The following is a 12,629-nucleotide window of genomic DNA, read 5'->3' on the forward strand; positions in this document are numbered from 1 at the left end:
TGCATCAGAATCTTTAATTTTATTAAGAAATCAAACTGTTCTATGTCATATCTATCTTGCTAACCTCATTTGATTGTTAACAATCACTAAACCAATACATTTTCATCTAAATTTTCTACAAAAGTATTTTGATATGTGTATTTAAAAATTTCAATATTAACCCGAGTTGTAAGCAACTAGAGATAAAGTTGTTTCTATTTTAATTTACCTGTTAACCAAAGAAATTGAATCTATCACAAATAATTACAATTAGTTTACAAATAGAATATTAAATTTTCTTCGATTATAAATACAATAATTTGTAAATCTTAACTAGTTAGAGACAAATAAAGAGTGTGTAATGTGCATTTCAATACTCAAAACAGTTAAATGTTTCAACTCAGATAGTTTAACAGATTAATTTACATAATGATGAGGAAAATTTGCAGCTCATATGAATACTTTGGATTGTTCTCTGAGCTATATAGCTAAAGATTTCATTATCACTTCATAATATCATCAATGCTTACCGTATGCAAAAGTGAGTATTTTAGTTATTCTACAAGTATTATATCAGTTCATTCTGACAATTTTGTTAGTAATTGCCAGCCTTCATAGTTTTTGTTGCCTTTATTTATTTTACAGGTAGATAAAATGTATTTTTCCTTTGACCTCTTACGTTGTGATTGACCGACCCTTCTGATATTTTTTTAAACCCATAATATACACGTCTTTGGTAAAATACCACTACTCGCTTTTTCAAAAAGTATACGAGGACAAAAAGCCTGATTACCGTGAATGTTCAGTTTCAATGTAATAGTGAATATCTTCAAGATAGGTTTAAGACTTTTTATAAGAGCACTTAAGAATATCAAACGGTTGACAAAGAGAATCAGATTTAAAAAATCGGAAACAGGAACGATTTCAGTAAAATCTACAAAGCTATAAGGTAAGTAGTTCAGAAATTCAACCAAGCCAATATATATATATATATATTTTTATGCAACACTTGATTAGTGAAAAGTCTAGGGTTAGAATAAGAATAAATTCTGAAAAGAGTAACCAGACAAAGAAAATATCAATTTATGAAGCCAAAGACCTGTGAAGGAGACCATGTTTTCTACAGAGCGTTTGTTGAAGGTCAACAGATGAGCGATTGCAGATAGTTAGTTAAAATGGCTCAAAGCATTTCACAATTGTGTAATTATTGAGCTGTCAGTATATGTTCAATATATAAGTTAAAAAGGATAACATCTAATTCCTTAATTAATACTTAGTTCAAAATCTCTCTCTTCTTGTCTAATTATTTTGTATGATGTGTAAATCAATCACAGTAAACTGATCCGAGTAATCCAAAAGGAGTCACATTGTTCAGTCTCAAAATCTATAAACTGTTAACTACATTAAAATAATTGTAAGCGTCAATTTTAGGTGAATAATACCCTGAAACAACATCCAACAAATAGTTTCCGAATATAGAAGAAGACAGGATATAATTCCGACCGACTAATCATACATGATTAAAATCCTGTGATACTGCATTATCACTTCCCTTTCCTATCTATATATTTGATTCGTCCTTTTACCTTAATAATTCATCAATTTCACATTTTATTCTTACCTCTCCAACTGTATATTTGAGACTTGTTTATGAATGAATGCTTTACCTCTTCATGAAGGTCTAAGTCAAGGAAATGAGATTTAAACCATTTGATAACGTATATCATCTAGGTATACTGTTAATATCTTGCTTTAATTGCTTGTCTTAATTACTGATTAGCGCTCGTTAGGCTATTTTGAACCATTGTTATATATTGAGTAAGGTTTCTTGAAAGTCCCATAAATAGTCGTCATTGTTATAATATCTGTGAGTAATTATTTTACCGCGTCTTTGCACCTCTTTGCAATATATAAGCTGGATTAACAAGTTTCATTTGAAACACACGTCAACTTGAGCACTGAGGCTTTTACGCGTCACCTCCACTTAGCCTTGACAACGTCAAAAGTATTATAAAATGACATACTGTATTAATTTCATATAATTTAGGATTTCATGCAGTAACCGAGACATATTAAGATAATTATATCACCCTGAAATGTAGTCTTCATAATATGATTTTGATGAATGTATACGCAATTAATCTGTCTCACAAAATGTCTAATTTCGTTTGAAGGAGGTAACCAAAAAAGGCGATTCCATAAGTACACATTACGTTCCCGATTATAAACAAATATAAAAAAGATAATTGAATCTACATTTATATGAAGAGGAAAAAATCTATCAATATTATCTTTGTTATGGTTGCTGAGGTATAATGTGCCAATCATTATCATGTTAAGTCTAATGATGAACATTTCCTATTGGCCGTTATTTATTTCACTCGTTAAATATTGTACAGATGTTGTTTTCTATTTTTATGGTACGATGTGGTCTGTTTGGTTAGTATATAAATAGAGTATGTCTGAAATATAATGATTCATAACTCAGAGGCTGTGACTTGCGTTCTAGACTCAACTGGCTGGGCTAGACAGGGAAGCGGGACTCTAGGTCGTCCTTACGTGTTTTACGTGTCACTGATTCGATCGACAAATATGCTGCGCATCTAACCTGCAGTCCACACGTTACAACAATCTTCACAAAGGGAGTTTCGAAACTTGGATATCCATAGACCTATATATATTAGTGAGGTATTCAAAGTGTCAGTAACAGTTCTATGATGAAATTTTATTCGAATTCACATTGTCCAATCCGCGATGATGTCAAATGACTTAGTTCAATATTCACATTGAATATACGAATCATAAAGTTTTTGTTACACAAATACAATATTAAGTAATTTTTCTAACAGTAATACTACGTAAAATGTAACTTCATTGTTACACATTTTCTTACTTTGACATGTTCCTCTTTTAAATCAGTTGATAACATTTGAGCAAGTTGTTCACAACGATGCATCAATTCATTTTCATCGGATGTATCTGAAAATGTTCTAGAAACGTAAACACCAATAATGATAGTAAGTAACAACGATAATGTGATTGATAAACACAATTTATAACATTGGAATTTAAAAAACAAACATAATTCACCATATTACCATGATTTTTTTCAAGTGGAATATTATGGATAATTGATGTAGAGAAACTATATCAGTAGTAAAATCTTGTCAATAAGAATACAACTCAAAGTTAAAACAACAACTTAACTGGGTACGAAAAGAATAAACTAGAAAATACTTTGATAATCAGAGGATAAACAAGGAAATTTTAAATTAACGACTAAGCTTGCTATGGAATAACTTAGGCATTCCAAGAACAGTGCAGAATAATACTGTACTACTTATGGAGAAATACTTCATCAATATCATCATCAAATGGAGTCAGCTAACAAGGCTAGAAATCTTATTTTTAACTGAAAAAGAAAATGATTATTATACACAGCACGGTTCATACATACTTTGCTCACTGATCCACTCTGGTTGAATAGATTTTATTTATTTATTATTGTTATTATATTATGCGTAATCATATTCACCAAAGCTTACAAACAACTTCGTATTAGAATAGAAGTGCATTGATTAAACCGAATATACTAATAAATCAATAGGTTCACATATTTCTCATAAACACTTCCAGGAAAATAGTTGCTCTAAATACATTTTGCTATGAATAAATACAAACGATTTAACTTATTAACTAAATACGAATTAGGTAGTAGACTTTTTAGTTATATTTAAAATGGCTATCTTAGGTTATATAAATCAGGTTCCAAAAATGACAAAGATATAACAGTGTTCAAACTTACGATTTATTAATTGTAAGTCAACTGATAATACGCTTCAAGCATAACTTCACACTAACAAATCATAGAAATGATTAGTTTTGATTAATAAACCAATGAATGTTACAAGTCTGGTAATATTAAGTATTAAAACTAATGATATGTGAGAATGAGAGATGAATATTTGCATAATCTAATCAAACTATCTATATTTGCAAAGAAGTGTAAGCAGATAAACTACAAGCTAACAAACGTTCTATAAAGAACTCACTATCCAAACTAACCTTTCTACACTCATACTCTTTCTATTCAATTCTACTTGACCTTGTGCAGAAGGAACGATATTTTCTGAATCATTATCAATAAATCCAAAAGGTTTATTTGACTTCTCATCAAAATGATTTTTTACATTAATTAACCAACGATCATCAGAATGTCCTAATGCAATACGCATGTAGTAAACCATTGATACTTTAGTGCTTACATGCCAGAGTAAACCACGTTTATCAATTAAATCAGCACATGTTTTAATTCCAAAAGCATCTAGTCGACGTTCTGTAACATGTCCAATCCCTGGAACCTATAACGGTAGAAAAGTGATAGTGAATATCAAATTTACGAAATGTTGTTTTTTAAACAAGCAGTCTAACAGAGTGACTTGATTAGTTAATGTTTGGTAAAGTGGACAAGTAACTGATACTTAAAGACTGTATATATGGCTCGATTTCTTTCGATCCAAACCTAGGTATACAAAATTAACTCTTGATTCGTCTGCCACTGGCACGATGACTGATTCATTGCCATTCATCTTTCCTTTCATCCTCACTCTCTCCTTTTTCCAGATATTCAAAGTGTTGTAACGTGTGGACTGCAGGTTTTGATAAGCAGCGTTTTATCGATCGATTACAGTGACAACGTAAAACACGTATGGACGACCTAGTGTCCCGCTTCCCTGTCTAGCCCAGCCAGTTGAGTCTAGAACGCAAGTCACAGCCTCTGAGTTATGAATCATTATATTTCAGACATACTCTATTTATATACCAAACAAACAAACCACATCGTACCATGAAATAGAAAACAACATTTACACAATATTTAACGAGTAAAATAAATAACGGCCAATAGGAAATGTCCATTTAACATCCAAGGACATCATTAGACTTAACATGATAATGATTGGCACATTATTCTTCAGCATCCATAACACAAAGTTTCCCTTTTTTGACGCCTAACCTTTACAAGCATTCTTCATCTAGCCTACAAACTCTAATTTAAACACAATTACACTTTAACCATTAATTTTAGTCAAGTTTTATTGTTGTTAAAATTAGTTCTGTCGTTCTAAAACTGAACTTCTCATCAATCTTACCATTATAGTTAATACATTTTCTCATTTCACATTCGATTATTATTATTATTATCACAATTATTGTTCTCAAAGTTAAAACGACGAAATGATTTTAACTAGACCACCAGTGCAAATCTAGAATCACTGGACGACTATTTCGTTCTAGTATGGGACTCCCTATCAGACATCCAGGAGTCGAACCCAGGACCGTCAGTCTCGTGCACAAACGCTTGACCTCCAGACCACTGAGCCACCATCCATCGGTATCAACATCTAGCTTCAGTCAGTCCATGATATTGCTCAACCTTCATTTATTGTCTGTGGTGGATAACCGTCTCACTCGTCGATTCCCACTGCTAAGGAGTCTCATACTAGGACAATACTGCTGTCCGGTGCTATCAGGTTTTCAGTGTTATTCTAGCCATTGTGTGATTTAAACAATGAATATTCTACGAACTTCACAAATCACAACTCTAATATTACTATTATTGTCGTTATCATTATGATTTTTTCCTTAATGTTATTTTATACTCACCACCATTTTTTTTAAAGTTTGAAAGCTATATTTTAATTGGTGAAAGTAATTCAACGTTGTATACACAAGCTAGGAGTCAGCTGAAGTGAAGTGAGATATGTACAAATCGAAATGAAAACAAGTCGATGCAACGAGACTTACTTTTCTCACAGGCATAGTTTGCATAAATTTATCGACAGCTTCTAATGTATTAGCGATTTCATGTTGCCCACATGGTTTTATCCAATCGGAGGCGATTTTTGCAATCAGTGTATTCGGACCAAGACCTTAATTAATAATATGACAAGATTAGTTATATTCAATGTTATTAAATATAGATGGTTAGTTTTATTTTTTAGACATAAATAAAATCATGCGACTATGATTCCAAAATAAGATTACACGATCATTCATAGTCGGGTGTGATCAAATTGAACCATGTTCGTTGAAGATTTATCTAATCAAATAACTAACAATAAAGACTGAACTACATAAAGAACTAGTAAATAAGAATATTAACTCACCAGCACTACACGTAAGACGGGTGGCACAAAAAACACGAAATCGCATTTCTCGAACAGCTTCCCAAGCTGATAAACCAAATATTCGACGACCAGATTTACAAAGTAATCCACATTCAATGCATACATCTAGGTCAGGATCAGAGTATTTCGGTTTTATTATACGTACAGATAGCTTATCAGATGATTTATCTGTTTCTTGACAAGAATTAGAATTACTCTCAGAATTATCATCTATAAGAATTTCGGATTGGTTATCAGTGCAGCTACTATTCAAATGATGAGATTGTGGATGTTTAGAACGTGACCGACAACTAAAGTGAATGGAAAAAAATGGGGAATAATCCTTAGTTAACGACAGTTTTGAATGGCATATCATAAAAGTAACGATGAATATTTGATATAAATAATCCATTAAAAGGAATATTTATGATAATACAATAACAATAGTAATAATAACGATAATAATAACTCTACCTGGTTGGGTAAGCGACAAATGAGGTTAATTAGGAGCTCTATACTTACCTAAATGTGGAAGATTTGTAGCTCAGGTGGATAATTTTTGTGGAGTTTTGTTCTCTGAGCTGGATGGTTTGGTCGCGGAGCTTTCATCGTTCTTCTGCTGATGATTTCGTTCAGAATAACATGATAAACTCCATGATTAAACCATCCAGCACGGAGAACAGAACTCTAACAAAATAGAGACCAGTAAACACCGGTCATTTGTTCCTTCCTAGTACGAGACTCCTTAGAAGTTGAAATTTAGATGGTGGTTGGAGGTAGTCAACAGGAAACCCTGGACCCGGGTTTCGTGCTACTTGGCACTCGTCAGCAAGGTGTACCTGTAATCTTGAGGGAACTGGTGCTCCCTGGCGGATTCGATCTCATGTCACCCAGCTTCACAGTCAGAGACGTTACCACTGAGCTATCCGGGTCGCGACTGACCTCCTGTAGGACTGAGATGTAATCACAATTGATTGATCACTGGGTGGTGATCAATGTCATGCTTGTCTAGTCCTTATTAGTGCAGATCGAATGCTATCGATCATGTTGCAGGAGGTTACAGCAGGTCACCTAGACTGGTGGCCACATTTCAACATGATCGATAGCATTCGATCTGCACTAATAAGGACTAGACAAGCATAACATTGATCACCATCCAGTGATCAATCAATTGTGACTCCTTAAAAGTTTTCATCTAAACCTTACTTGATTTATCGTATTCGAATATATTCCATCTTAAAATTCCGTAATTTTATTCATTATAATATAATTATTCTCTGATCACCTTAGAAAATTTCCACATTAATTATTCACAATGACTATTGTGTAGTAATTGGAAAAGAAAAGCTACATTATAACACTCTTTCGTATAATATCAATAGTAAGAAAAGATGTAGAGGAAGAATATCACGTCAATTCTGAAAGTCTACTATTAGTTAAATTGAATCGAATAATTTTATAATTGAACAAGCATATAGTTCATTATTATAACAGATATAAAGAAGTTATTATGATTTCATTGCTTACAGAGTAACAAAAGTTCATCATAGACGACGATATCAAGTATTGTATAATATTATTTAGAATGGGGGTTTGGGGAGATTGTAGTAATTTTAATAGTTGAACTCATAAGTCGATTTGAGCTAGACCACCATTGGAAACGTGGAAGAACTGGACAGCCGTTTCGACCTAGTATGGGACTACTCACCAGTGCTCACCCACGATCCCACACGCGGGACTCGAACCCGGAGCCTTCGGTCGTGCGCGCAAACGCTTAACCTTTAGACAACGATATTGTGCGACCGTTCACCAGTGTCTCCAGTGAGTAACTGTCTTACAACAGATACGGTTAAACTCCACTGGTCAGGGCTCCTCATTAGAAATCCAGAATTGATTGAAGTTAGACATCAACATCGTCGCATGCCGGCTCACTGGTCTAGAGGCTAAACGTTTGCGTGAGGGATCGTGGATGAGCACTGGTGAGGAGTCCCATGCAAGGACAAAACGGTCGTGCAGTTCTTCTACATTTTCAATGATGATCTAGCTTAAGTCGAATCATGAATCCAACTATTAATATTATTTAGTTGTTTTTATTATAAAAATCACTTTAATGTGGTTTACTTATTTTACTGCAAGTTTCATGTGTTTGATTTTAAAGGCTACCGACTTTATATGGATTGAAAAAATTGAATTAAATGGATCGAGAAGAATAAGATTTGTAATAATTCACAATCCTCCCGCTTTATTTAAATTTATCAAAGAAGCAGGATGTATGGAGTGAATAAATCAGAGCTCAATCGTCTAACCTTTTGAAAATTGAGTGTTTCAACAGTTAGGCCATAGATTTATAACAAAATTTGTTGAAATTTACTTCATAAAAATTTTTTTTTAAAACAAGACAGTAAGAAGAGATCGTTTTATTCATTATATTCAGTTGGTAAATTGTTAACAGATGGAATGAAATCTGAATAATTTACAAAGTAAAACACATAACAAAATGACTTGACGTAAGAAGGAACAATTTAAGTTTTGTTCGATCTAACCTCATATTATCTTTCGTTGATGTGCACAGGATAATTTTCTGCTTCGAACCACGTTAATGTGCATATATAAGTTTATTTACTTCCGTGAATCAGGTTGAATCAGCCGTAAAAACAGAGCACCTTATAAATACATTTCCGAGCACTATTATGCATGACTATCAACAAAATGCAAAGAATTCAATGGCTCAGTATATTGGAAACGCTCGTGAATTCTGATCATATTGTTATCAAGAATATCCTACAAAATCATCTAGACAGTCAAACGATTGGACTTGATTGCATTTGCAATTTATCAGTTCTAACTAGAACTTTGTATAAAAACACAGCACGTTCGAATTTGTATTCTACCACAGATCTACGACTTTTAATTTTTCAAATTATGAAAACTTGTTGTTAATATTTTTTCCGATGCCCTTGTCATTTTTATTATCACTATGATGTCTTAACTCATTCCTTTTCTGTTTAGGTGGACGATTATCATTTCATTGCTTTCATTTAACCACTAGACGGTTATGCAAATAGTTTATAACAATTGAAACTTCCGTAAAATACGAAGTAACTACTTTCAATTTTTTAATATACTACTAAATCTACTAAGTCACTGAAAATACGATTGCAGACTTTGTGAATGATATCGTAAAAATGAAAATTTTCTTCGTCGAACTGTCTTGACTTCTTACTTAATTACACAATAGGTCACTCTCGATGATTACGTAGAAATTACGTTACGCGATACATCACAAAAATTTATAAGTGGGACTACTTTTAAGTTGAATGACATCATCTTGAACAGTGGTTTTAAACACAAGAACATGGTACAAGTTATAATAATTCGTGTATTCTCGACTAAAAATAGAAAAGGTAGTTGAAATTTGGTGTGATTTTAATCAATGACAATAAATATCTGTATAGTTCTTTTTTCATTACATTTACAGAGCGAATCTACAGCCTAAAGTCTATTCTTTATCGACCAGATAGTGAGTCAACAACACACACTTCTATTCTGCAACTAAGCATAGATTCGTGTATTAAATTACACTATAAAGGAAATGATACCACCTTGTTATTTACACGCCGTTTTTTATTAACTCATACAGCAGGTACAGAATAATTTAATTGACTTAAGGACACACTTTAAATGTGAGAGTTTTGGTAATTCCCCGTACCTCAAACCGAAATAGATAGGGTGACTGAAAGTTAAACGATTTAAACACTGAGCCACTATTCTACTTCTCGATAAGTGGATTAACGTTTGAAAATTAGAAGTAATCGGTGGGAAATCTAAACTTTTAATTAGAACCCCACAAATTCAGCAAATAATAAAGGTTAATACTATTGACTAAGAAAAAACTTGCATTTTCAAGACTGATACATTATGACTTGATTGACATTGGGAAATGTTAGAATAATTAGCAAAACATCTATCTCAGACTTTGTATTTTGTTCATCTGATTTGTTTTGCTACAACAACCACATTAGTTTTTTTAGGTACAATTATATAACTCAATAACCCAATGAAAAACCCTATATAAGCACTAATTCACCATATTTTACAAATTTTTCCGTATCTTTCTAGTTTAAAATTCCCAAAAGGAATATGAAAAAAAATATTCAGTTAACTAATTACTAAGTGATAATTGTCAACCGTAACAAAAGGTGAATAAACTACCCAATGACCATAAAAGGAATTTTTTTAAAATAAGGTTGATTTATATCAAACAAACATATCATTCATGATGGAAAGTAAGTGTGAAGAAAAATATATCAAAGGTGAAAATGAAATTGGAATTAAGGATGAGTTAAAATACATATAGATGAGTAACTTAATTGATCTATTGCTCGATTGAAGATATTAATGACAATCGAGAATTTATTCAACTCCTCTCCTTGATAATATGATTAACAATGAAAATCAGAACGTGCATTTCATCTTATATGGGACTCGTCAGCTGGATGTACCCGCATTCTGGAATTGATGTTCAGTTCGGGACTCGCACCAAGTACCTTTTGCTTCAAACGCTATCGCGTTAAGAGAGTGATCAATTGCAGTCCTAAACACCAATGGAAGATTCAAACAAACAATACCAAATGAACTTACGTTTCACCCTATTGCACAAGCTTGTGACTATCAGGACTGAGTAGCTAAGTGAATCTTCCATTGATGTTTGGGACTGCAATTGATCACTCTCTTAACGCGATGGCGTTTGAAGCAAAAGGTACTGGGTCCGAGTCCCGAGGTGAACATCAATGCCGAAATGCAAGTATATCCAGCTGACGAGCCCCACATAAGATGAAACGCACGTACTGGATTCCGCTGCTAGCCACCATCCGTCTTTGCTTATATTCTTAATATTTGTGAAGTATTTAATATTTTGAATTTATTTAATATCTAATATCGGGAATATTATAACTGTAATCAAAAACAAACATTAGTGGAGATTTTGAACGAGATAGCTCATAATTGGGCACAATGGTGTAGACGTATTCACTTTTTATTCGTGAAGAGTAATCGCTTGAGCAGACATAAATATGTGCTAGGTCCTACAGAGCACGAAATCTAGGTACACAGTTTTCTATCAGGCTAAACCTAACCGCCTAATGTTTTTTAGATCTCTCTGTCTATCTGGTTGCTAACAATGTTACCAGATGGACATAATGACCAATACAAATATTTATAAATAAATACATACGATATGTAAAATTGTAAACACTGAATTTAAAAAAAATTACCGACAAACCAACATAGGTGCTCCAGGTGCTGGTCTAGGCCAAAATGTACGTCGTTCAACAGGAAAATCAGAACGGTCTACCAAATGATCTGTTATATCTAGATACGCTTCATCTAAACTGACCGCCGAAAATGGAATATTATCTGATTCACAGGAATTTCGTGCACTCCCAGCAGAAACACTGTATTCCATTAAAATAGATCGTACTACACGACTAGCTGCAGTATACTTTACAAAATCACACGGTATAATTTTCAATTGAGGACAAAGTTTTTTGCCTAAGAATCCAGGTAGACCAGCGCGTACGCCAAATCGTCGAGCGATATAATTGCTTGTAGACTAAAGCAAAACATAATGAGAAGTAATCTTTACTGTACACTTATTCTATATCACTTGAAAATAATTAGGACGTTTCAAAGAAGAAAAGTTTCTTCTTGACGATATCATTTTCCGAAGTTTTACAATCATATTTATCGGCGACTTTTATATGCAGCAGTTTACGGTAGAAGAGAGGACTTTTACAAAGTTATCAAAGACCAACTTATTCAAGTGAAAGTCAATGAGATATAAAATATTGATGGAGATAGTTGACAAGAAAACCTGGACCCGCGTTTCATGCTATTTGAAACTCGTCAGCAAGGTGTACTGCTGCTCCCATAGAACACAGTTTCACAATCCAAAACGTTATCACTGATCTATTCGGGCTGCGGCATAAGCCACATTGCAAATTAATCGATAGGATTCGATTAGCACTAAGAAAGAGTTGTTATACATGACGTTGGTCATTATCCAGTGATCGGCCAATTGTGAAATTCAGTGAAAATGAAGTGGTATTGCATAATGTAATCAAGTATTGAATATTATATATATATATATATATATATATATATATATATATATATATATATATGCTCTCACATGACCACGCGTATATAGCCTCTGTCAGGTAAGTCCTATTCACTGCCTTCTCGTGGCAGGAGTGTTGCTTATGAAATTGAGAGGACGAAAAGCGAATGTCCGGCGCTTTAACTAGGTTGGTTGATACGGAGAGTCCACCTAGAGGAGTTGGGAAACCCTCATTCCAAATCAATGGTGGACATGAGCTCCAGGATCCTGAGGGAACAAATGGCATATGAACCTATTGTTGGTCACCGGTTACTATGGAACCGCACCTCCTTACGTTGCTCCACTGCCTTGTGGATCACACCTCT

The 12,629-nt window shown here is 33.4% G+C and overlaps 1 protein-coding gene across 1 annotated transcript in view; it reads right to left on the reverse strand.

Annotated features, from left to right (window-relative positions):
- The window catches only part of MS3_00006202 (uncharacterized protein), a 36,733-nt gene that overhangs the window by 13,194 nt on the left and 10,910 nt on the right, over window positions 1-12,629 (reverse strand). The window contains exons 5-9 of the mRNA XM_051214330.1: window positions 11,420-11,757; window positions 6,147-6,457; window positions 5,785-5,909; window positions 4,045-4,340; window positions 2,873-2,969 (exon numbers count right to left, since the gene is read on the reverse strand). Coding sequence (XP_051067487.1) covers window positions 2,873-2,969; window positions 4,045-4,340; window positions 5,785-5,909; window positions 6,147-6,457; window positions 11,420-11,757 — 1,167 coding nt within the window. The remainder of the gene's footprint in view (window positions 1-2,872; window positions 2,970-4,044; window positions 4,341-5,784; window positions 5,910-6,146; window positions 6,458-11,419; window positions 11,758-12,629) is intronic.

Source organism: Schistosoma haematobium, chromosome 2 (assembly GCF_000699445.3).
Source record: "Schistosoma haematobium chromosome 2, whole genome shotgun sequence".
In the NCBI taxonomy this organism is placed as follows: domain Eukaryota; kingdom Metazoa; phylum Platyhelminthes; class Trematoda; order Strigeidida; family Schistosomatidae; genus Schistosoma; species Schistosoma haematobium.